Source organism: Halichoerus grypus, chromosome 12 (assembly GCF_964656455.1).
Source record: "Halichoerus grypus chromosome 12, mHalGry1.hap1.1, whole genome shotgun sequence".
Lineage (NCBI taxonomy): Eukaryota > Metazoa > Chordata > Mammalia > Carnivora > Phocidae > Halichoerus > Halichoerus grypus.
In genome coordinates this window covers 104451527-104473869 of record NC_135723.1, presented here as the reverse complement: position 1 = coordinate 104473869, position 22343 = coordinate 104451527, and the positions used below count along the sequence as shown (strand labels likewise).

Here is a 22343-nt window from a genome sequence, read left to right as displayed (position 1 = left end):
TATTTATTCATATATTGCATTGAATGTTGTCCTACTCTTGAGGGCAGATAAGTGTATTTTCTTAATTAAATCTGAGATTTAATGACATCACAACCAGCCAATATCCCGATTTTCTCTTGCACACACTGATGACTGCATTGCTTCGACCAACTACTTGAGTGATCAGGAAGGGCACTGGGAAACTCTGGCTTCATCCTGTTTGAGAGTCGAGCCTAAATGCGCTTAGTTTCAGGATCCCTATGCAGTCCTGGGCACTCTCAAGAAGCCTCTCACCCAGGGCACAAACAAGGATGGTGAGGTTACAAGACGCACAGGGAGACAGCACCTCAGCCCGAGAAGGTCAGATTGGGAGTCTGATTAAAACCATGAAGCATATGGTGAACATCAGCCTCTTCCCCCCAGAGCAGAGGACTGAGGTCTCTTAGGCTTCACATGCTGAAGGACAGAACAGTTAGGGGGAGAAAGGGGATGAAAGGGGATCTCTTTATACAATAAAGGGTCATCTTCTATCACTCATTATTCCAAATGGGAGTGCAGGCTCACAAAACAAGTAAGTGTAGGGAAGATCTAAATAAATGGGTAAGGGATACTTCCATAAACAATGATTACAGGAAAGTGCAACTGTGAGTTTTATCTTCGTGATTTAAAGCTAACATGACGTCAGAACACCATACTCTCATACACACCCATCCTTTTCGTATGGGCTACAGTGATGGAAAATTGGTAAGCCAAAAAGTAAACATAAAAGCTAGAAAATGGTTGAAAGAGAGGGTAGAAACCGAGGTTCTTTATTTCTGAAACTCTCACATTTTGGTGACCCCGTGAGGCCCCAGAGAGACACTCAGGTAAAACTGTAGGACAGTGGGAGCTTTATTTTTAAATGAAAAATTTTTAACATGCAGTTCAGGGGATGTGAAAAACTTAAGCTTTATCCATTCCTTTATCTGAAGAGATTATTTAAGTAAGTGTCACGAAATGGCCAAACCAAAGTTGTTTTGAATTTGATCTTCTTCCAATTTTATGAATTTTATGATTTAACTAGAAAAGAAAATCTAGAAGTATTTTACTGCCTGGGTTGGAAAGCCAGTTTATGTTGAATGGGGTTTTTAGCAGCATCTCAAACATTTGTAAAAAGCCTACAAATGAGGGGGGTCTTTGGGCTTCACTGCCTTTGCAGGCCTCCCTGAGCCCAGTGAATCACTGGTGGGCACATACTATTAGAGAATCAAGGATCTTGACCTACCTTTTCTTCAAAGAATTTTCGCCTCAACTTGGCATCTGTGGGAGGGACCTTTCGCCTCAGGTCTCGGTACCACTTCCTGACCACGTGTCCCCTCCAGCAGGCTTGGATCCTAGAACACAGATGTTTGAAATGACTCACTCAGAATGGCCTTAACAGGTATTTCAAAACAGGGTGAGGCCCTGGGGAGGCAGTGGCCAAGGAGGGAGGCGGAATCCCTCCTTCCTTTAAAATGAGTCACCAGCGGGCGCTGCCGCAGAGTGTCCGCGGGCGAGGGGGACCCTTCCTACCTTGTCGCACACTTTATTTTGAATAGCCGCGCTCCGTCGTGAATCACTCTGGTTTGATACTGGTTCTTTCTGCAGAGAGGGCAGGTTTTTTTATTTGCGAACTTTTCAAAAGCCTGGAGGCATGCCTGAAGAAAAACATTTCACTTAAAATTTTATAAGCAATTACTTATAAATAACATTTTTACTTCTAATGTAATTATAGTGTTCTTTTCTCTCTTAATTATGAGACGGTCCAATTTAGATTATAAAGGGAAGAAGTTTCATCAGATGTTAACACCTTCCTCATGAAACTTGTTCCAAAAATGAAATTTTACAAGAACATACAGGCAGATACATCAAAAACTTGTGAAAACCGCTTGTGTCAAGGTAGATGATCCCAGTGTGGAAGGCTACCATGCAGTCAAGTCGTAGGAAGCCAGCTGTCACTCACGTTGATGAACATTACTAACAGCACTGTGTTATACAAACAGTTGTGGTTCTTTTGTCACATAAAATTCGTGATCTTCAAAACAGGATGAATTGTACCGTAGCCTCAAGTCAGATTTCTAACCAAGTGGTGATTATGGATAAAATGAGTGGTTCTTCTTAGGAGACTTTAAGTGAGTAAGAGCTACGAGGTGACGCGCTGCGCACTTGGGGCGGGCGGGGGGACATGGTCACTCACTCTGTGAAACACGTGTGAGCATGAGAGCAGCACCTGTGCACGGGAAGACAAACATGTTTGAAGTTTAAATTCGTGTCAGAAGAACAGCAGCATAAATGCATTAATTAAAAGAAAAATTCTGAATGCTTAAAAGGCTGTGTTGTTTCTTTGAAAAGTTAAAAAAGCAGATTAATAACCTTGATATTTCTAATGTTTAAGTTGAGCACAGCACATGTATATAATTCAACAAGAAAAACTAAGTTAACAACAATCTGAAACATCAAACACATGATGTTGGCTAGTAAGCCATTAAAATTAGCGTATATTTACAACTTGTGAAATAGCTTTGTTTCCTGGGTAGATGAGAAAGGATGCAAGCTGCAGTGGTGAGGGGAGGGCCCAGCCCACACGGGGGATGTGGGGGAAGGAGGGGCAGAGGGTGGGGCTTTGTTCAACTGAGCTGCACTCCTCAATTGCGTAGCATCACACTTATTAACTGGGAAATGCGTAAATTGAAACAGAGAGTTTCAGAAATAAATCCTGGAGACAGGAATCACCTTTTCTTTCTTAAATGTGGGGAAAGTACGCTCACAAGAAAATGTCACCTCTCGGTGACCCAAAGTCCCCACCACACAGTGATATTCTGGGCTGTAGGATGAGGAGGAAGGTGGGTGGCTCTTCCGGAAGGAGAGCCAGGGGATGATAGCAGGACACCAGCACGAGGGAGCTACACGCATGGAGGGAGCCTGGTGAGGGGCCGAGCTTCTCTCCAGTGTGTGGGACCAAGAGAAGGGAGGGCAGGCAGGACTCCCTGGGACGACTGAAGTCTCAGACACTTGGGCCACCTGATCTTGGTAACATTTTCCCATTTTTAATGTGACCCCCCCCCACTCTACTCTTTCCTTCTTAAATAGGACAAATGGAAGAAGTATTGCAATAAACAGAACTCACAAAGTTATAAAACCTTGACTTGAAACTTACTGCCAATAAGCCTAAACTGGAAAACCTCAGTAATATGGGTCCTTTTAAATTATCACCATTTAATCTAATAGCAGGCTTTTGTGTGCTCAAGTCCCCATTCTTTTTATTTCTTCAAATTTTTATTTAAATTCTAGTTAGTGAACATACAGTGCAATGTTGGTTTCAGGAGTAGAATTCAGTGATTCATCACTTACATACAACACCCAGTGCTCATCACAAGAGCCCTCCTTAATACTCATCACTCATGTAGCCCATCCCCCACCCTCCTCCATCCAGCAACCCTCAGTGTGTTCTCTGTCTTGAAGAGTCTCTTAATGGTTTGTTTCCCATTGTCTGTTCTAGTTCTGTAAAAAATGCTGGTGGTATTTTGATAGGGATTGCATTAAATGTGTAGATTGCTTTGGGTGGCACAGACATTTTATTTGTTCTTCCAATCCATGAGTATGCAATGCTTTCCTATTTCTTTGTGTCTTCCTCAATTTCTTTCATATGTGTGCTATAGTTTTCAGAGTACAGATCATTTACCTTTTTGGTTAGGTTTATTCCTAGGTATCTTATGGTTTTTGGTGTAACTGTAAATGGGATCAATTCCTTGATTTCTTTTCCTGTTGCTTCGGTATTGGTGTATAGAAATGCAATGATTTCTGTTTGTTGATTTCATATCCTGTGACTTTGCTGAATTCATGTATTAGTTCTAGCATTTTTTTTGGTGGAGTCTTTTGGGTTTTCTATATGGAGTATCATGTTGTGTCCAAATCCTTGATGATTTGGATGCCTTTTCTTTCTTTCTTTCTTTCTTTTTCTTTCTTTCTTTCTTTCTCTTTCTTTTCTTTTCTTTTCTTTTCTTTTCTTTCTTTCTTTCTTCATTGTCTGATTGCTGAGGCTAAGACTTCCAGTACTGTGTTAAATAGCAGTGGTGAGAGTGAACATCCTTGTCTTATTCCTGACCGTAGAGGAAAAGCTCTCAGTTTTCCCCATTGAGGATGATATTAGCTGTGGGTCTTTTGTTTATGACCTTTATGATGTTGAGGTATGTTCCATCTATCCCTATTTTGTTGAGGGTTTTTATCAAGAATTGATGCTGTATTTTGTCAAATGCTCTTTCTGCATCTATTGAGAGTATCATATGGTTCTTATCCTTTCTTTTATTAATGTGGTGATCACGTTGAATGATTTGCCTATATAGAACCAGCCCTGAAGCCCAGGAATAAATCCCACTTGATTGTGGTGAATAATCCTTTTAATGTACTATTGGATCTGATTTGCTAGTATCTTGTTGAGAATTTTTGCATCCATGTTCATCAGGGATATTGGCCTGTAATTCTCCTTTTTTGGTGGGGTCTTTGATTTTAGAATCAAGGCAATGCTGGCTTCATAGAATGAGTTTGGAAGTTTTCCGTCTATTTCTATTTTTTGGAACAATTTGAGAAGAACAGGTATTAATTCTTCTTTAAATGTTTGGTAGAATTCCCCTGGGAAGCCATCTGGCCCTGGACTTTTGTTTGTTGGGAGATTTTTGACTATTGATTCAATTATTTGCTGGTTATGAGTCTGTTTAAATTTTCTATTTCTTCCTGTTTCAGTTTTGGTAGTTTGTAGGTTTCTAGGGATTTGTTCGTTTCTTTCAGATTGCCCAGTTTTTTGGCATATAATTTTTCATAATATTCTCTTAGGATTATTTGTATTTCTGTGGTGTTGGTTGTGATCTCTCCTCTTTCACTTATGATTTTGTTTATTTGGGACCTTTCTCTTTCTTTTTGATAAATCTGGCTGGGTGGGGGTTAGTTTTATTAATTCTTTCAAAAACCAGCTCTTAGTTTCATTGATCTGCTGATTGTTTCTAAATCATTTATTTCTGCTCTGATCTTTATTTTTTCCCTTCTTCTGCTGGTTATAGGCTTTATTTGCTGTTCCTTTTTTAGCTCCTTTAGGTGTAGGGTTAGGTTGTGTATTTGAGATTTTTCTTCTTTTTTTTTTTAATTTAAATTTTACTTAGTTTACAGTGCTATATTCAGTGATTTATCATTACATACAACACCCAGTGCTCATCACAAAAAGTGCCCTCCTTAATACCCTTCATCCACCTATCCCATCCCCCTACCCACCTCCCTCCATCATCCCTCAGTTTGTTCTCTATTGTTAAGAATCTCTTATGGTTTATTTCCCTCTCTCCCTTACTCCCCTTCCCATATGTTCATCTGTTTTCTTTCTTAAAGTCCACATATAAGTGAGATCATATGGTATTTGTCTTTCTCTGACTTACTCACTAGCATAATACATTCTAGCTCCATCCACGTCATTGTGAATGGCAAGATTTCATTCTTTTTGATAACTGAGTAATATTCTGTGTGTGTGTGTGTGTGTGTGTGTGTGTATACATTTTCTTTATCCATTCATCAGTTGATGGGCATTTGGGCTCTCTCCATAGTTTGGCTATTGTTGATAATGCTGCTATAAACATTGGGGTGCATGTACCCCTTCAAATCTGTATTTTTGTATCCTTCGGATAAATACCTAGTAGTGCAATTGTTGGGTCATAGGGTAGTTCTATTTTTAACTCTTCTGAGGAACCTCCATACTGTTTTCCAGAGTGGCTGCACCAGTTTGCATTCCCACCAACAGTGCAAGAGGGTTCCCCTTTCTCCACATCATCTCTAACACCTGTTGTTTCTTATGTTAATTTTAGCCATTCTGACAGGTGTGAGGTGGTATCTCATTGTGGTTTTGATTTGTTTCCCTGATGCTGAGTGATGTGGAGCATTTTTTCATGTGTCTGTTGGCCATTTGTATGTCTTCTTTGGAGAAATGTCTGTTCATGTCTTCTGCCCATTTCTTGACTGGATTATTTGGTTTTTGGGTGTTAAGTTTGCTAAGTTCTTCATAGATTTTGGATACTTAACCCTTTATCCCATATATTGTTTGCAAATATCTTCTCCCATTCTGTAGGCTTTTAGTTTTGTTGATTTTTCCTTCACTGTGTAGAAAGAAGCTTTTTATCTTGATAAAGTGCCAATAATTCTTGCTTCTTGAGGTAGACCTATATTGCAATATACCTCCCTCTTAGGACTGCCTTTGCTGTATCCAAAGGTTTTGGACTGTAGTGTTTTCATTTTCATTTGCTTCTATGTACTTTTTAAATTTCTTTAATTTCCTGGTTAACTCATTCATTCTTCAGTGGGATGTTCTTTAACCTCCATGTATTTGTGGTCTTTCCAAATTTTTTCTTGTGGTTGACTTCAAGTTTCATAGTGTTGTGGTCTGAAAATATGCATGGTATGATCTCGATCTTTTTGTACTTGTTGAGGGCTGATTTGTGACCTAGTATGTGATCTATTCTGGAGAATGTTCCATGTGCACTTGAAAAGAATGTGTATTCTGCTGCTTTATGATGAAATGTTCTGAATATATCTTTTAAGTCCATCTGATCTAGTGTGTCATTCAAAGCCATTGTTTCCTTGTGGTTTTTCTGCTTAGATGATCTGTCCATTGCTGTAAGTGGGGTGTTAAAGTTGCCTACTATTATATTATTGTCAATGAGTTTCTTTGTGTTTATTATTATTATTATTATTATTATTATTTTCGAGAGAGTATGTACGAGCGGGGCAGAGAGGGGCAGAGGGAGAGGGAGAGAGAGAATCCTAAGCAGATTTGGCGTGGAGCCTGACGTGGGACTCGATCTCACGATCCTGAGATCATGACCTGAACCGAAATCAAGAGTCGCATGCCTAACCAACTGAGCCACGCAGGTGCCCCTCTTTATGTTTATTATTAACTGATTTATATATTTGGGTGCTCCTAAGTTGGGGGCATAAATATTTACCATTGTTAGATCTTGATGGGTAGACCCCTTAATTATGATATAATGCTCTTCTTCATCTCTTGTTATGGTCTTCGTTTTAAAATTTAGTTTGTCTGGGGTGGCTTAGTCAGTGAAACATCTGCCGTCAGCTCAGTTCATGATCTCAGGGTCCTGGGATTGAGCCCCAAGTCAGGCTCCCTACTCAGCGAGGAGTCTGCTTTTCCCTCTCCCCCTGGCCCCCCATGCCCTTGCTTGTGCACACACACTCTCTCTGTCTCAAATAAATAAATAAGTGAATGAATAAATAAATAAATTACTTTGTCTGATATAAGTATGGCTACTCTGGTTTTCTTTTGATATCCATTAGCATGATATATGATTCTCTATCCCCTCACTTTTAATCTGCAGGTCTAAAATGAGTCTCTTATAGGCAGCATATAGATGGATCTTGTTTTTTTATCCGTTCTGATACCCTGTAGCTTTTGATTGGAGTATTTAGTCCATTTACATTCAGAGTGATTATTGAAAGATAGGAATTTATTGCCATTGTGTTACTTGTAGAGTTGGTGTTTCTGGTGACATTCTCTGTTTTTTTTTCCCCCACTCAAAGAGTCCCCCTTAATATTTCTTGCAGGGCTGGTCAAGTGGTCACGAATTCCTTTAGTTTTTGTTCGGGAAATTCTTTGCCTCTCCTTCCATTTTGAATGAGAGCCTTGCTGGATAGAGTATCTTGGCTGCATATTTTTCCCATTCAGCATGTTGAGTATTTTTTTCCACTCCTTTCTGGCCTGCCAAGTTTCTGTGGACAGATGTGCGGCGAACCTGATCTGTTGTCCCTTACAGGTTAAGGACTTTTTCCCCCTTGCTGCCTTCAGGATTGTTTCCTTGTCTGTGTATTTTGTGATTTTGACTATGATATGCCTTGGTGATGGCCGGCTTTTGTTGAATTTGTTGGGAGTTCTCTGTGCTTCTTGGATTTTGATGTCTGTGTCCTTCCCCAGATTAGGGAAGTTTTCATCTATAATTTGTTCAAATAAACCTTCTGCCCCTTTATCTCTCTCTTCATCGTTCTGGGTCTCCTATGATATGAATGTTTTTGCATTTTAATAAGTCTCTAAGTTCCTTAAGTCTACCTTGGTGATCCATTACCTTTCTTTTCAGCTTATTTTCCATAATTTTATCTTCTATATCACTGATTTGTTCCTCTACTTCATCCATCCTCATTTTATGGCATCCATTTGGGTTTACCTCTCAGTTATAGCATTTTACATTTCATCCTGACTAGATTTTAGTTCTTTCTCTCTGCAGTAAGGGATTCTCTAGAGTCTTCTATGCTTTTTTCAAGCCCAACTAGTATCCTTATAATTGTTCTTTTAAATTATAGTTTAGACATCTTACTTATATCTGTATTGAATAAATCCCTGGCCGTACTATCAACAATAGCCAAACTATGGGAAGAGCCCAAAATATCCATTGACTGATGAATGGATAAAGAAGATGTGGTATATATACACGAAGGAATATTACTCAGCCATCAAAAAGAATGAAGTCTTGCCATTTGCCATGACGTGGATGGAGTTAGAATGTATTACACAAAGTGAAAAAAGTCAGAGAAAGACAAATGCCATATGATTTCACTCATATGTGGAATTTAAGAAACAATACAGGTGAACATATGGGAGGGGGAAGGATAAAAAGAGAGAGGGAAACAAACCATAAGAGACTTTTCAAGATAGAGCACAAACTGAGGGTTGATAGAGGGATGTGGGTGGGGGATGGGCTAAATGGGTGATGGGCATTAAGGGGGGCTCTTGTCATACTGAACACTGGGTGTTATATGTAAGTGATGAATCACTGAATTCTACTCCTGAAACCAGTATTTCACTGTATGTTAACTAACTAGAATTTAAATAAAAATTTGAAGAAAAAAATCACTGGCCATCAGTTCTACCTCCTGTTCTTTCTTTTGGGGTGAATTCCTCCATCTTATCATTTTGTGCAGAAAAAAAGAAAAACACAACTAGATCCTGTGTGTATTTTGGTCTACTTGTTAAAAGAAGCTAGACCTAAAAAAAAAAAATCTATATATATATAAAATATATACATAAAAATTAAAAAGATAATAAAGAATTGAAAAATAAGAGAAAAAAATAAAAAAAATAAAAAATAAAAATAAAAAGGAAGCTAAATCCTATTTTCCTTAGAGCTTAATTAAGCTTTGCAGTACTCTGTGATCAGTAGACTTGCTACCTGCCAGATGTTTGTGCGGGCCTTCTGGGGGAGGGGCTTGTTGCGCTCTTCTCGGGTGGAAGGCTCCCGTGGAAAGGCACCTGCAGGGCGCAGGGGGGCGGGGCTTCATGTAAGCCCCGCTAGTCCCCACTAGGTGGCGCGGTGTTGCTCCCTGGGTAGGATGAATATGGCGGCGCCCTGCTCCCCAGCCCCGGAGCTTAAAGTTCCTGGCTCCCCCTCACAGAAGGGCAGTCAGTCACCCCTCCTGCGTTCCCGGCTTCCCTCAGATCCCTGCCTTCACCCCGCCTGTGTCTGAGCTTTTTTACCCCAGGCGGGACTGGGTTTTACAACTCCACGAACTCCAGGGCCTCCTGTGGCTCGGACCCACGCTGTTCCTCTGGGGGAGGGTCTCTCTGGCTTTGGCCATGGGCCCGGACCACGCCAGGAGAGTGGCCGCGGGACCACAGAGCAGTTCAGAGTTCACGGCGAAGTGGAGCGGAGAGCCGGCGCCCAGGCGGAGCCCCGCTCCTGTGCCTGATGGCACCCAGGTCTGATCCTCCGACCACCCTGTCCGCTCCTGGGTCCACCTGCTTACCACCCGCGCACGTGTAAGCCGGGCATGACCCCGGCGGTGGCAGACCCCTAGAACGTGAGATTTTGCGCTCTGCTGGGTAGCGCCCTGCGCTAGTCTCGTGCACGACCCACAGTCGTCTCTCTCCCAGATCAGCTCTGCACTTCCCACCTCCAAAAGGTGGCTGCTCTTCTACTTACACGCTTGCGGTTTTGTTCCCTCAGTCCTCAGATTAATTTCTTGGGTGTTGAGAATGATTTGATAATTATCTAGCTGTGTTCGAGGGACAAGGTAATCTTAGGGTCCCCCTCCTCTTCCTCCATCTTAACTCCTCATGCATTATAGAATCATCTTTGAATGTTTTATCAACAGATATTTGATGATCTGTATTGAGTAACACTGTCCTTCCATATATTTAAAATATTATACTTTTAAATGTCCATAAATGTTTGTTATTGGAAAACATTCTCTGAGATAAAAATAAATGATTAAGTGGCGGTAAATACACTAAAAATGTCCTAGAAGTTGGGATTAGACTCCAGCTGACCTTGAGAACACTTCCTGAGTCATCCTGCTGCGGATCAACTGACTTATTTCCTCATCCGTTAAATGGGTATAACGCGTCCATCAGCGATGCACAAGAATAACTGAAGTCCTCTGAAATAATTAAATGCTGGGGAAATGCCAACTACTGTGTTTAACGAAGGAAAAACCTAAACACGAGGACAATAACTAAAAATGCAAAATAAACACAAGCATCTATATCTATTAACCAAACAAAAATAAGAATTTAGTAAGAAATTTATAAAAAATAGAAGGGAAGAAATGGTGGGCATGATGCATCCTGATTCCCCTGCTGCCCCACTTAAGATATTCAGTGTAAGTTTTCATTCTTCATACAACAGGCTAAATATTTATAGCATAATTAAAGAAGAGGTTGCTGGGGCCAGAAAGACTCCTTGTGGTTCTATTAACTCTTGCTACACTAAAATACTAAATTATCCTAGATGATAATTCTGTGGTTTAAGGGCTAAATTTTTTCCAAGATACCCAGCTTTCATATACATAAGATTAGGTCTTGATAGAGAACTGGAATACAATAAGTGTGTTTAAAATAACTTGTGAATTCAAATTAGTGAAGAACAAACGTTTTATGACTGTGAACTAACTTGTTAATGATGAAACTCATTAAAACAAATTAAGTTTGAGAGTTAAGTGCCAGGTAGCGAGTAAAGCCCGAGGTTCCCAGGCTATGAATTTTAGGCCTGCTTTGACTCTATTTGCTGTATTTTTCCAGCAAACGTCCGAGTGCCTGCTCTGTAGGAAGCACAATGCTGCACACGTGGGAAACTGTTGTACAGTGGCCACTAGCTTAGAACAAAACGCAAAATTCTAGCGGTGGAAGCGTCCCTAAGCGCCACAAGATTACAGTAGATTAGACATAGTACAGAAAAACCTATGACCCAGATTGACTGCATGTCATCAACCTTATGTGGTAAAGTTTCATGATTAAAGATTATTAAAAGATTTTACTTAAAGGTTCTTAATAAATTCTTTGGAGATATTCAAGCCTAGTTTTTCTTTTCTTTTATGATTTCAATTCATAAAACACTTAAAATTTCCATTTGCTTTCATTCTTCCTGCACTGGGCTCCTCCTAGCAGGTCTCCAGTCGCTCCTCAGCTATTTCCAGCCAGTGGAATGGGAGCATTCCTTTTGTATGAACTTTGTACTTGAGAATATCATTCAGTAAATAAGCAAAACTGTTTAATGAGGGTGTTTAGCTCTTTCTCACACACACACTTTAATTAATGGAAAAGAAACTATGAAAGTACTTGAGGTCACGTAGGCGGAAGAAACTAGAAAAACGAAGCCTGGGATCTTAGGCTCCAGCTCGGTCTAGTCCCCAAGCCTGCTTATCTGATCTTCAGGCTACACACCTGGGGGCGAAGTTCAAATTCTTCTTTGCATATTGGGCATGGCTGCACAGAGTCCCCTTGCAGGACGGATCTTTGTTTCACATTTTCCCATTCATCTGAGGATAGTGGTGGTGGGGGAGGTTCAAACAAGCCCAGCTTCTGTGCTAAAGTTAAAACAATACGAAATAGAAGTTGCAATATATTTAGGATATAGTACTCATATATAGTTTAATGACATTATTTTGTAAACAAATTTGAAAGCAAAACATACCACGTACTTCCACCATATGTGGAATACTGCTCTTCCATGGTGCATAGAAGTCAATGGTAATAATACCTTCCATTTGTGTTTTATGCTTTTATTTATGAAGAATTGCCTTCCCCTATTTCATGTTCACAATATTCTCTATAGTAGGCAGGACTGCTATCCAATTTTCAGGAAGAAAAGTTGAAGAATACTAGGTTTTCACATGTATTGGCCAAAGGTTCTCACTTTTCACCTAATTTATCTTTCAGTCTTCAGTGTTGTCTTCTTCCAGTTTAGCTCTTTTTCTTTCTTTTTTTTTTTTTTTTTTTTTTTGCCACCAGTGACCTTCACAGAATGCGTATCAATCAGGTTCTTCCCTTGCTAAAAATTCTTAGGACGTATAATTATTATCAGGATCAATTCCTTACCTCAGCAATATTTGAGAGCCCACCATGTGTCCCCTGGGGATCAAACATGGAGCTCACGTCCCAGTGGGAGCTGCTGCAGCTGGGGCACAGTGCTGGCAGGGGCTCGAGCACCAGTGTCCACCCCCAAACCACCTCCAAACGAGGGAATGGGTAAAGTGCCACTCTGTGGGCTTTCTTTGGATAGAAAGTGAAGTGTTACGTGTACAAAACAAGAACAGGAAGCTGTACCAGGAACATTGAAAAAAAGAGTACAAAAAAGAGCTCTTAAAAATCAAAAATCTTACAGTAGAAATGTGAAAGTCAACTCAAAGACTGGAAGAGGAAGTTACAGTAATCCCATAGAAAGTAGGAAGATGAGATAAAGCAGGAGACTGAAGATAAGAAAACTAAAGGACCAGTCTAGGAGGCCTGACATCTGAAAGACAGACATTCCATAAAGAAAACAGAAAATCAAGAGTAAAGATCTTAAAATAGCCTAAAACATTTCCTAGAAGAGGATGTGAGTTTCTAGTTTGAGAGGCCCCAGGAGGGCCCAGAACAAAGGATTCACACCAAATCCCGCCACTATGAGACGTCACAGGTGTAGGCACAAAAAGCAGATCTCAAAGTTTTGTGAGAGAGACAGAAAGAGAGACAAGTCTCAAAAAGGGTCAGGAGTCAGAAATACATCAGACTTACCTCCAACAACACAGACATGAGAAGGCAAACCTTTCAAAATTCTGAGAAAGACTCCCATATGGAAATTCTTCATTAGCAAACAACGGACCGTGAGAGAATAAAGACATCTTTGTGTCTCTAAGCTTGTACACTGGTCTCTTGTGCACTCTTTCCCCGGAAGCTGCTGGAGGAGCAACTTCACCCCAGTGAGGGTATACACTAAGAAGGAGAAGCTGTGCCATCAGAGAGAGGATCCAGTGCAAGAGAACCAAAGGGAATCAGCCCACAGGTGATGCCGAGAAGACATCCCAGGCTGACGGCTCTGCACCAGCCCCACAGAACAACTGGTGCATATGGGAGCAGAGTAATGGAAGGTTTCAGAAGGAATGTCTCCACAAAGATAAAATCAGAAGATCACCACTGTATTTTAGTGGATGGAAAGAATATACTTCTGAGATTTGGGGGAATGAATTTTGGGTCTTTTCCTGCCAGTTATTAAGACATATTACAAAACTATTTTGAATTAAAACAGTAAAATCCTGACATAGTAACAGATCATACCCCAAATCATACATCCTGACTCTCTCTTTCTCCCTCTCTTGTATGAGCATGGAAAACTTGGCAAAGGCAAAAGATAGGTAGATAGTGGTTTGAGGGAAGAATCTAATGTAAGTTTTTATATCAACTGATTTTGCCAATGCTGTATGCAAAATAAACTGTGATGAGGTCTAAATGTGAAAGGCAAAAATGTAAAGGTAAATAAAGAAAATGTGGGAAAATCTTTGTGATCTCAGAATGGCTAAGGATTTCTTAAATCACCCAAAGCATAAACAATAAAGAGAAAAACTGATGGATTTAACAGTAATCAGAATGAACATTTTATTCAATATAAAATAACACATAAAATTAAAAGATGGTGCCAGACTGAGAGATCTTCTCAGCGGCTACATCAATTAATATGTAGAGTACATAAAAAACTCCAGAAAATCAGCAAGAAGAGACCCAAGTGCAATATGATGTATAGATAATAATGAAGAGCATATGGTTCAACACATATTGGTAACTAATATGTATAATAGTAAAAAATTTCTTTTTTATAAAGAGCTACTGGAAGAATAATTCATTTACTCTCCTTTTTAACCTTACTTATTTTCCAAATTGGGAAGTCCTTCCTGATGTCTAATTTAAACCTTTCCTGCTAAACTTACTATGATGATCTAGTTGATCATCTCCATAACTTACATATGTACAGGATACTCACTACCTGACTATATAACATCATTCCAAGCCTCTGCACATTCATGAGCTGTGCCATTTCCTAGAACACAGGTATCACTGTCTGCAGCAATGAAGTAGTGCGTGTCCCCTGGCCTTGCTGTAGCAGCAGGCCCCCTACACCGTGCAGCCGAGTCCGCAGGCTTCCCTGCGCCTCCTCCATCTAGCACACTTGCGCGAGGGCACAACGCCCCCAGACAAACCTAGTTTCCATGCCCAGCATCATTTAAAAATCTTTTCTATTTCTAAATTTACGGTTTAAAATAATGTGAGACTTGCAAAAGGTTATAAAGCCAGTATAAAGAATCCTCATGTGCCTTTTACCCAGTTTTCCCAAATGTTAGTATTTTCATAACCCTAGTTCAATGATCAAAACAAGAAATTAACGTTGATCGAACACTGCCAATTAATCTGTATTCCTTACTGGGTTTCGTTCTTGTGTCACTGAAGTCCTTTTTTTGGACCCAGATTACACATAACACTCAGTTGTCATGTCCCCTTCGTGTCTTATTATCTGGGACAGCTTCTCTCTCTTCATTTGCTTTTCTTGACACTTCTGAAGAGTACTGGCCAGGAAGTGTGTAGACCGTCCGTCAATTTGGGTGGGTCTGATGTTTCCTCGTGATTAAATTCAGATATGCGTTTTGGCAAGAATACCCTGGAGGGGATGCTGCGCCTTTCTCAGAGCATGGGATGGGGGCCATGCCGGCGTGTACCCCTTTGGTGATGGCACTTGGGTCACGTGGTCAGGGTGCTGCTGGCACAGTGTCACCAACAGGGAGCGGCTGGGCTTCCTGCTTCCCTCTGTGGTGTGTGGGCGCGCTGTGAGGCCGTGTCCACACCGTGCGTCTCAGCATCCACCGATGCTTGTTCTTACTGTGCTGTTGGCCGGATGGTGATTTTCTATTTCTGGCCCCTGTCTATATATTTATTAGTTGTCATTCTACTGTAAGAAAGAGCTTTTTCTTTTCCATTACTGACTGACTGGTTGATTTCCGCCCATGTGGATTAGTGGATATTGATTGTATTCTACTATTTTTATTTATTCTATGTAGTACTATCTTTGTTTTCTTGCTCGTATTGTCCTCATCATCATTTTTAAACTTTAGTACATACATTCTTTCTGTAAGATTATAAATTAGAATCATTTCTGTTCCATAAAAAATTATACTATGAATCTCAACTAGATTCCTTAGCTCTAATAAGCCAAAAAATGAATGACAAGATTAACTTACCTAAAGTTAATGGTGGTGGTTTTGGATCAAGAACATATTCTTTTTCTGGATCTTCCACTTTAGGGCCTTGTATAGTTTTTTTAAGTCCAGTATCTATTACTGCTTTTGTATTTCTTCTTAGAGATTTGGATCTGTTCTCTCTCTTTTGTACCTTTGTCTTAGAATGATCTGCTATTGAAAGATTTCGAAGTTGAAGATCATGTAAAATATGATCTTGTAAAGCAACTGCAGTGACTGCTAAGTTATCTTGTTTAGATGAATGACCCTAAAAAGTAGGAAAAAAACCTTATCTATGGAACATTATGTAATATATCATTTGGAAGAAAACTTAGGCTTTAATACTCAATCCAGGTGGCATACCAGATCAAATCTAATAGTGAAGAATGCTTGGGCCCACGTTACATAAGTGCGGGAAAGCCCAGTCTCATCATTTATGTTGGTGACATAGTACTATCTTTTCATTTAATTACTGAGGTCTTAAATATAATATGAATTAATTCATTATGACCTATAAAAGATGTGCATGCCTGAACACATTCTGTTTCACTACAATTAAATTAGACTCTAGGCAAAATCTTGCTTCTGTAATATGAAAGGGAATCTTGCATTTAAGTATGGGCTTTTTTGGAGAAAACAACACGGAACAAAACTGCTGGGCACGTATGACGTGCTTGCAGTCGGTACTGTGGCAGATAGTTCCTCATTGGAGCGAGATGTGCAACCATATTTTTATGCTTTCAAACAGCTGGATTAAATTATAGTCATGAGTAAAACAGTGTTTATTTTTTAAAAAATCTTAAATTTAAATTCAATTAGCACATAATGTATTATTAGTTTCAGAGGCAGAGGTCAGTGATTCATCAGTCTTATAGAATACCCAGTGTTCGTTACATCATGTGCCTCCTTAATGTACATCACCCAGTTACCCCACCCCCTCCCCACCAGCAAACCTGTTTATTTATTATGATTAAGAGTCTCTTACGGTTTGTCTCCCTCTCTGATTTTGTCTTGTTTTATTTTTCCCTCCCTTCCCCTTTTATCCTGTTTTGTTTCTTAAATTCCACATATGAGTGAAATCATATGATAACTGACTTTCTCTGATTGACTCATTTCGCTTAGCATAATCCCCTCCAGTTCCATCCACGTCATTGCAGATGGCAAGATTTCATTTAAAACTGTATTTGTTTTAAAACAAGATTCTGTACCTTGTTTTTTGACATGCTGAGTCAGGCAAACTTGCTACTTGGGTATATCAAGTTATATCATCGTATCACATTCCTTTAATTCTTCCACTGTAAAAACATAATCACAGAAAGTCAAAGTTCGAGTGTATGTAAACATCTCTTATAAAGTCTAGAAGGAAGGTATGTTTGAGAGTCTGATATGGGAATGCCTACCAGAGCACAGCACTAAGCTACGCACTGTGATTCTGGCGGGATTCAAGCCAGTCATGACTGATGGGGCCCTGCCCTCAAATCTCCAGCTGGCTGGAGGGAGCATATGAATTTCAATGAGAACAGTCCATCACTCAGTATAATATTATACATAAGTACAACAAAATTTGAGACTGAAAAGATCAGAGAATAGTAAGTGAAATACCTCTTTTTTTTTTTTTTTTTTTAAGATTTTATTTATTTGAGAGAGAGAGCGTGCACAGAGGGAGAGGGAGAAGCAGACTCCTTGCTGAGCAAGGAGCCCAATGCAAGACTCCATCCCAGGACCCTGAGATCATGACCTGAGTCGAAGGCAGATGCTGAACCGACTGAGCCACCCGGGCAGACCAGTAAGTGAAATACCTCTTAAAGAGAGAACATTTAAACTGGGATTTGCAGGACAGAGAAGAGGGAAGTGAACAAACCACACTACAGGTACCAGAGGACAAAGGCACTCAGGAACTCGGCATACGGTTATTATTTAGGAGGGAAAGGGAGCAATGAATATACTGGGATGCACGGGGCGTACTGGCTGCCTGCAGTCTGTCCAGAACATAGAGGGACAGAATGTCAGGGGCAAGCCTGGCTTCCAGTCTTGGTCCAGCTATGTGCTGGGCGACATGCTGACTGTCTGACTTCCAGCTGCCTCACCTTGAAACAGGTGTAATTACGCTCCTTGCAGGGTTACGTTTATGAGATCACCTTTGTAAAGTGTCCGAATGGGCCCTTTCATGCAGAAGATACTCTGTAAATGGTTATTTTGCTTCAATTCCATTTGAAACTGGTGGAAGAATTTGAATTGGTCGTTTCAGTTTTTAGGCAAGGGTACAGTTTCTGAAGACAGGGTCCAAAATACACAGAATGGGGAGAAACAGTAAGTTATTAATCTAGGAAATGGGGCCTAATTTTAAGACTAGAAAGGAATTAATCCAAAATATGTATCTAAGGATCAACACCTGCAGTAAATTAGTGCTGGAAGGTAGAAGTGGGGATGTGGGAACAGAGCTGTGAGGTCTCCAGGGCTCAGTGACGGCGAAGCTGCTTTGAGAAACTAGATGGTAGTGCTTGCTTCCACTTCTGGCCTCAAGGTGCACGAAAGAAGCTCCTGCCCAGTGTTTCATCAGGACAGTGTAGACTGCAGAAATGGTACAAGGTGTTTAAAATGCTGTAGATCCCTTCCAGAATCTTCTACTTTCAAAGCGCCTATCCCCTGGCAGAACAGAGTTTACATCACACTAAAAACTCTTTTAACAGTCGCAGCTAGCTGTCTACACTCTGCAGTTTTCCCTGGAGTGTCTCTACTGTGAGCTTTTGAAAACCCTGCCCCTTCTACGTCCCGTAGCGTCATTACAGTTCAGGGTTGGGACCCAAATGCAGAGATCAGTGACTCCTTCAGGATGACGTAACCGGTCTGCAGCGGTGGCGGGGTCCGAACCTTAATCCTGCCGCGTCCGAAGAGCCAACACGGACGGGGTGTTCCTTCTTGGTTACCTCATCACTAGCACCTGGCAGCGACGCTGACCGCCCTGGGGCCCAGCTCGTGAGCGGTCGCCCCGTCGCCGTGGCCGTGCGCTGACGAGAAGCACGCACCGGGCGGCCGGACCCGCCGCCGGCTACCGCGGCTGACCCGCGGCTCCCTGTGCGGACGTCCGGACGAGCGGGCGCCGAGCGGGCCGCGCTCCCGGCTTCCGACGCTGTCTGGGACACCCCTACCTTCGGGCGCGGCTCCCTTCCGGGGACGGGTGGCGTCCCCGCGTCCAGACACCGTCCCCGCTTTGGGGCCCTCCCGAGAGCGGTCTCGATGAAGCCCGCGGAGCTGGGGACCGACGACCTGGGCTGCCCGGCAAGGTCCCCGCGGCGCCTCCCGCCCCGCTCGCTCAGGCTGCACCTGTGCCCGGCACCGACCCCCAACCCCCGGCCTCCGCGCCGCTCGCCGTTGCCCAGCAACCCGGCGCGCATGCTCAACGGCCCCGCCCCGCCCCGCGCAAGGCGCCAAGTTCGGGGCCCCGGCGCGCGTGCTCTGCGGCGCGGCCCCGCGCACGGCCATACCGCGCATGCTCGGCGGCTCTGCCCTGCGCACTCGGCGGACCTGTCATCGCCGGCTCGGCGCTTCCACCGCGCGCACGCTCGCCGGCCCCGCCCCGCGCACGTCCGGCCCGCGCACGCTCGCCATGTGCTCGTCGGCGCCCTGGGTGGACTCCCCTGAGCTGTGGGCCCCGGGGTTTCGGCACGTTTGACAGGCTCTCAGCCGTGTTTGCTCAGATGTGTGTCCCGTGCGCCCAGTCACATGTGTCCGTTCTTGATGCGTGTGCCCCTGTCGCTCACCGACGCTCCCTCTGCTTTCGGGTGACCTGTCGCCGTGCCCTCCGGCGCCCGCGCTGCGGGGCGTCTCCTCCCCTGCAGGTGCACAGCGTGCGCCCGCTGTCATTTCTGGTTGCTTCCCGGCATTCTTTGTGTTCTCCTACTTCTCCGGGTGCCGGGCCGTTTTGGACTAGATGCCAGTCGCAAGTTTTCTATTACTGGGTGCTGGATTTTTCATGTTCCTTGGGGTGACTTTGAGCTTTGCGTGTGAAGCTCAGAGTGAGTCACGTGGGAGCAGTGGGTTGACTTTCTCGAGCGCCACGGGGTCCCCACGACCTGAGCAAACTGTGGGGCCCTTTCCAGGGGAGCTCGCCTGAGCCCCGACAGGTGCCCTGTCCCCCACACGCCGCGGCCAGCAGACCAACCCGGCTGGCGACCCCGGGCCCTTCCTGCGGGGCCTCCTGCAGTTCTTAGTTCTGTGTCTGCAGACCCACTGGTGGCCCTGTTCTGGCTGTGGCCTGGAGACTCCTGGCTCACTTGGTTTCCCTTTGCTTAAGGACGAGAGTCACGTGCCCCAGAACCATTGTTTCATACATTTTGTCTGATCTTTTAGTTGTTTGAGATAAGAGCTTAAATCTGGTTCCTAAAACTCCGTCATGGCTGGAAGCAGAAATCAGAAGTTCCTCTTTTTTTTTTTTTTTAAATGACAGTGACTCAATTGTGTTAAACTTTGGACTTTTATTGAAATGAAGTTCAGCTGAAAGTATATAGAAAACATACAAAATGCAAATAGTACCTTCCTTTTTTTTTTACTTCTCTGAAAGCAGGTCTAAAGAAGTTACCAACTAAATTGATTAGAAAGTGGTCATTGATCATTAAAAGACCTAAAAGTTAAAATGTTTGACATGACTTTGGAATAAATAGTATTCTACTGTGAAACAAGATAATTTGAAGCTCCACTTCAAATAATTATTTTCTTAGTAGAATTGAATTTTCTAAGCGGCCACTCCTGTTTGGAAGTTTTTAAAAAAACACTAAAAACAAGCTAATTTTTTTTGATAAGCCAAATTAAATTCATAATTAAGTTAATTTTAAGTTATTTAAACTTTTCTAACAAATATTGTAATCTTGATTTATGTTTCAGTGGTGATGGGTCTAGAACACAAGTAGGGGTCTCTCTGTGATCCTGAGTTTTGTATTCCGTGACTGAGTGTTAGGACTGTGCGGAGGACAGGGTGGGAAAGCTTTGGGTTTAGATAGGTGGACCCGAGTTCAGATCTAGACTGACTTTTTAGGGGTCTGGATTTGGCAAGATACTTCATTTTCTGAAAATATGGGTCCCTTCTATGTAAGGGGGACATTTGCTACTTCTCTGGTCAGCATCTGCCAGCACTTCAGCAACAGCCCTGGGGATTCGTCAGGCCCAGGATGGAACATACGACCAGCCTGAGCTGGTCAGAGAGTCAGTGTCCTGGCCACAGTGACGTAGCTGCCATGGGCCTATGACCTAGCTGGGCCAGTCAGGTGGACTCAGTATTTTTGTGGGAGCAACTGGAAAATTCTTTTAATTCTTCCTACTGATGTAGAAACAAGAGAAGACATGAAACTGCAGCTGGGACAGCTCTCGTGTCACCCAAACGTGAGAGCGGGCGCTGGGGGGCCATCCCGTGACCCAAGAGGTCACACAGGAAGCCACACAGCCCGAGACGGGGTCCAAGCCCCGGCAGCACAGCTTCCGCCGCGAAGCCAGCCCTCCTCGGTGAGTGTACTGACCCGAGCGGAGGGGCTTCCTGTCTCTTGCCCGGCTTGGGGCTGGTGTCCGTTGCTGGTCGCAGGAACCGTTGGGACGGTGAGCGGTGTGCTGTTAAGCGCCGTAGTCGCGTGGTCACATTAGAAACCGTCTTCCGAGCTGTAGCGCTGCGCATGGTGCCTGCTGCCTCCGTATCCGTTTTAGGGTATCTTTCCTGGACTCCATGAAGTTCTAAGAAAAATCCCCATTAAAAATTGCCCCCCTCCATCCGAGTGTTTAAAATATCACAGCAGTTTTACTACCGGCATGTTTTCTACCCGAAAGAAATTGGTCTTTCTTGTTAGCTACACAGAATATTTCTCTGCAGGCTTTTGCTTGGAAATTTAACCTTGTAATTATGACCTTGTAATTCTTGACAAAATCATAGCTGACATGGTTGGTGTTTAAAGAAGATGCCCATGGGCGTAGTCTCCACTAGACACCTACATGGATCAGAATGGTTCTATTGGTTCAACATCCTCCTCCTCTCCTGTTTAATATCTGAGTGCTCTCACATTTCTTCTTTGTAATCCACAAAATACTCTTAATCCTATCCGATGCATATTCTATTCCTGCCTCTTAACCCAGTCCTTGACACTGAAAATAAATGTAAGGAGCAGAAGTCCGTGGCACAGAGTCCATCTTCTTCCTTAATATAGCTTTCAAGTTTAATTGTCACTGAAAACACACTTCCTTCAATTTATTTCTTAGTCTTTGGTATTGTCTTTAATTTTCTACCAACACTTCTAGATTTATTACTGATTTCTATTCATAAACTTGCTTCCATCCTAGTGCTTCCTTTTTTTCCCCCCCTCAAATGACTCAAGTCCTTTTCTGTATTTTGTGACACATGAGGTCCAGCAATTTTGGGGGAATCTGCCATCTTTCCTCATCCCACAGCAGTGGTCACTGTAGAGACTCAGGTATTCTGGTAAGAGTTCCTAAAATATTTTCTTTTCTAGAGATTATACTAGATTTTGTTTCATTTTTAATAAAGAAAGAAAAAGAGCTTAGGATGAGTTATTTTACCTCCTGTGGCAAAATGCATACATATGTTTTTTTTTTTTTTAATATGTAACAAAAGGTATGATGATACATTATTCCTGTTCACATTACAATAGTGGTAAAGTAACACTGATGAAAATATCTTGTGCACTGGAGAAATGAGGAGGAATCATCTTATTTCAGTTCTTTGTCTATAAAGTCATGGATATAACAAAGGAGCTCTGTTAAAAACTTGTTTTCTGAATAGAAAATGGAGCAAATTCATTCTTTATTGTTGAATCCAGTGTAGCTAGAAACAATTT

At 42.3% G+C, this 22343-nt stretch overlaps 1 protein-coding gene across 1 annotated transcript in view; it reads right to left on the bottom strand.

Annotated features, from left to right (window-relative positions):
- The window catches only part of RNF32 (ring finger protein 32), a 44662-nt gene extending 25845 nt beyond the window's left edge, over positions 1-18817 (bottom strand). Inside the window, exons 1-8 of the mRNA XM_078059796.1 lie at positions 18382-18817; positions 17649-18081; positions 16719-16805; positions 15514-15778; positions 11693-11835; positions 2195-2227; positions 1531-1655; positions 1244-1352 (exon numbers count right to left, since the gene is read on the bottom strand). Coding sequence (XP_077915922.1) covers positions 1244-1352; positions 1531-1655; positions 2195-2227; positions 11693-11835; positions 15514-15778; positions 16719-16733 — 690 coding nt within the window. The 5' untranslated portion in view covers positions 16734-16805; positions 17649-18081; positions 18382-18817. The remainder of the gene's footprint in view (positions 1-1243; positions 1353-1530; positions 1656-2194; positions 2228-11692; positions 11836-15513; positions 15779-16718; positions 16806-17648; positions 18082-18381) is intronic.
- Positions 18818-22343: the final 3526 nt, after the last annotated feature.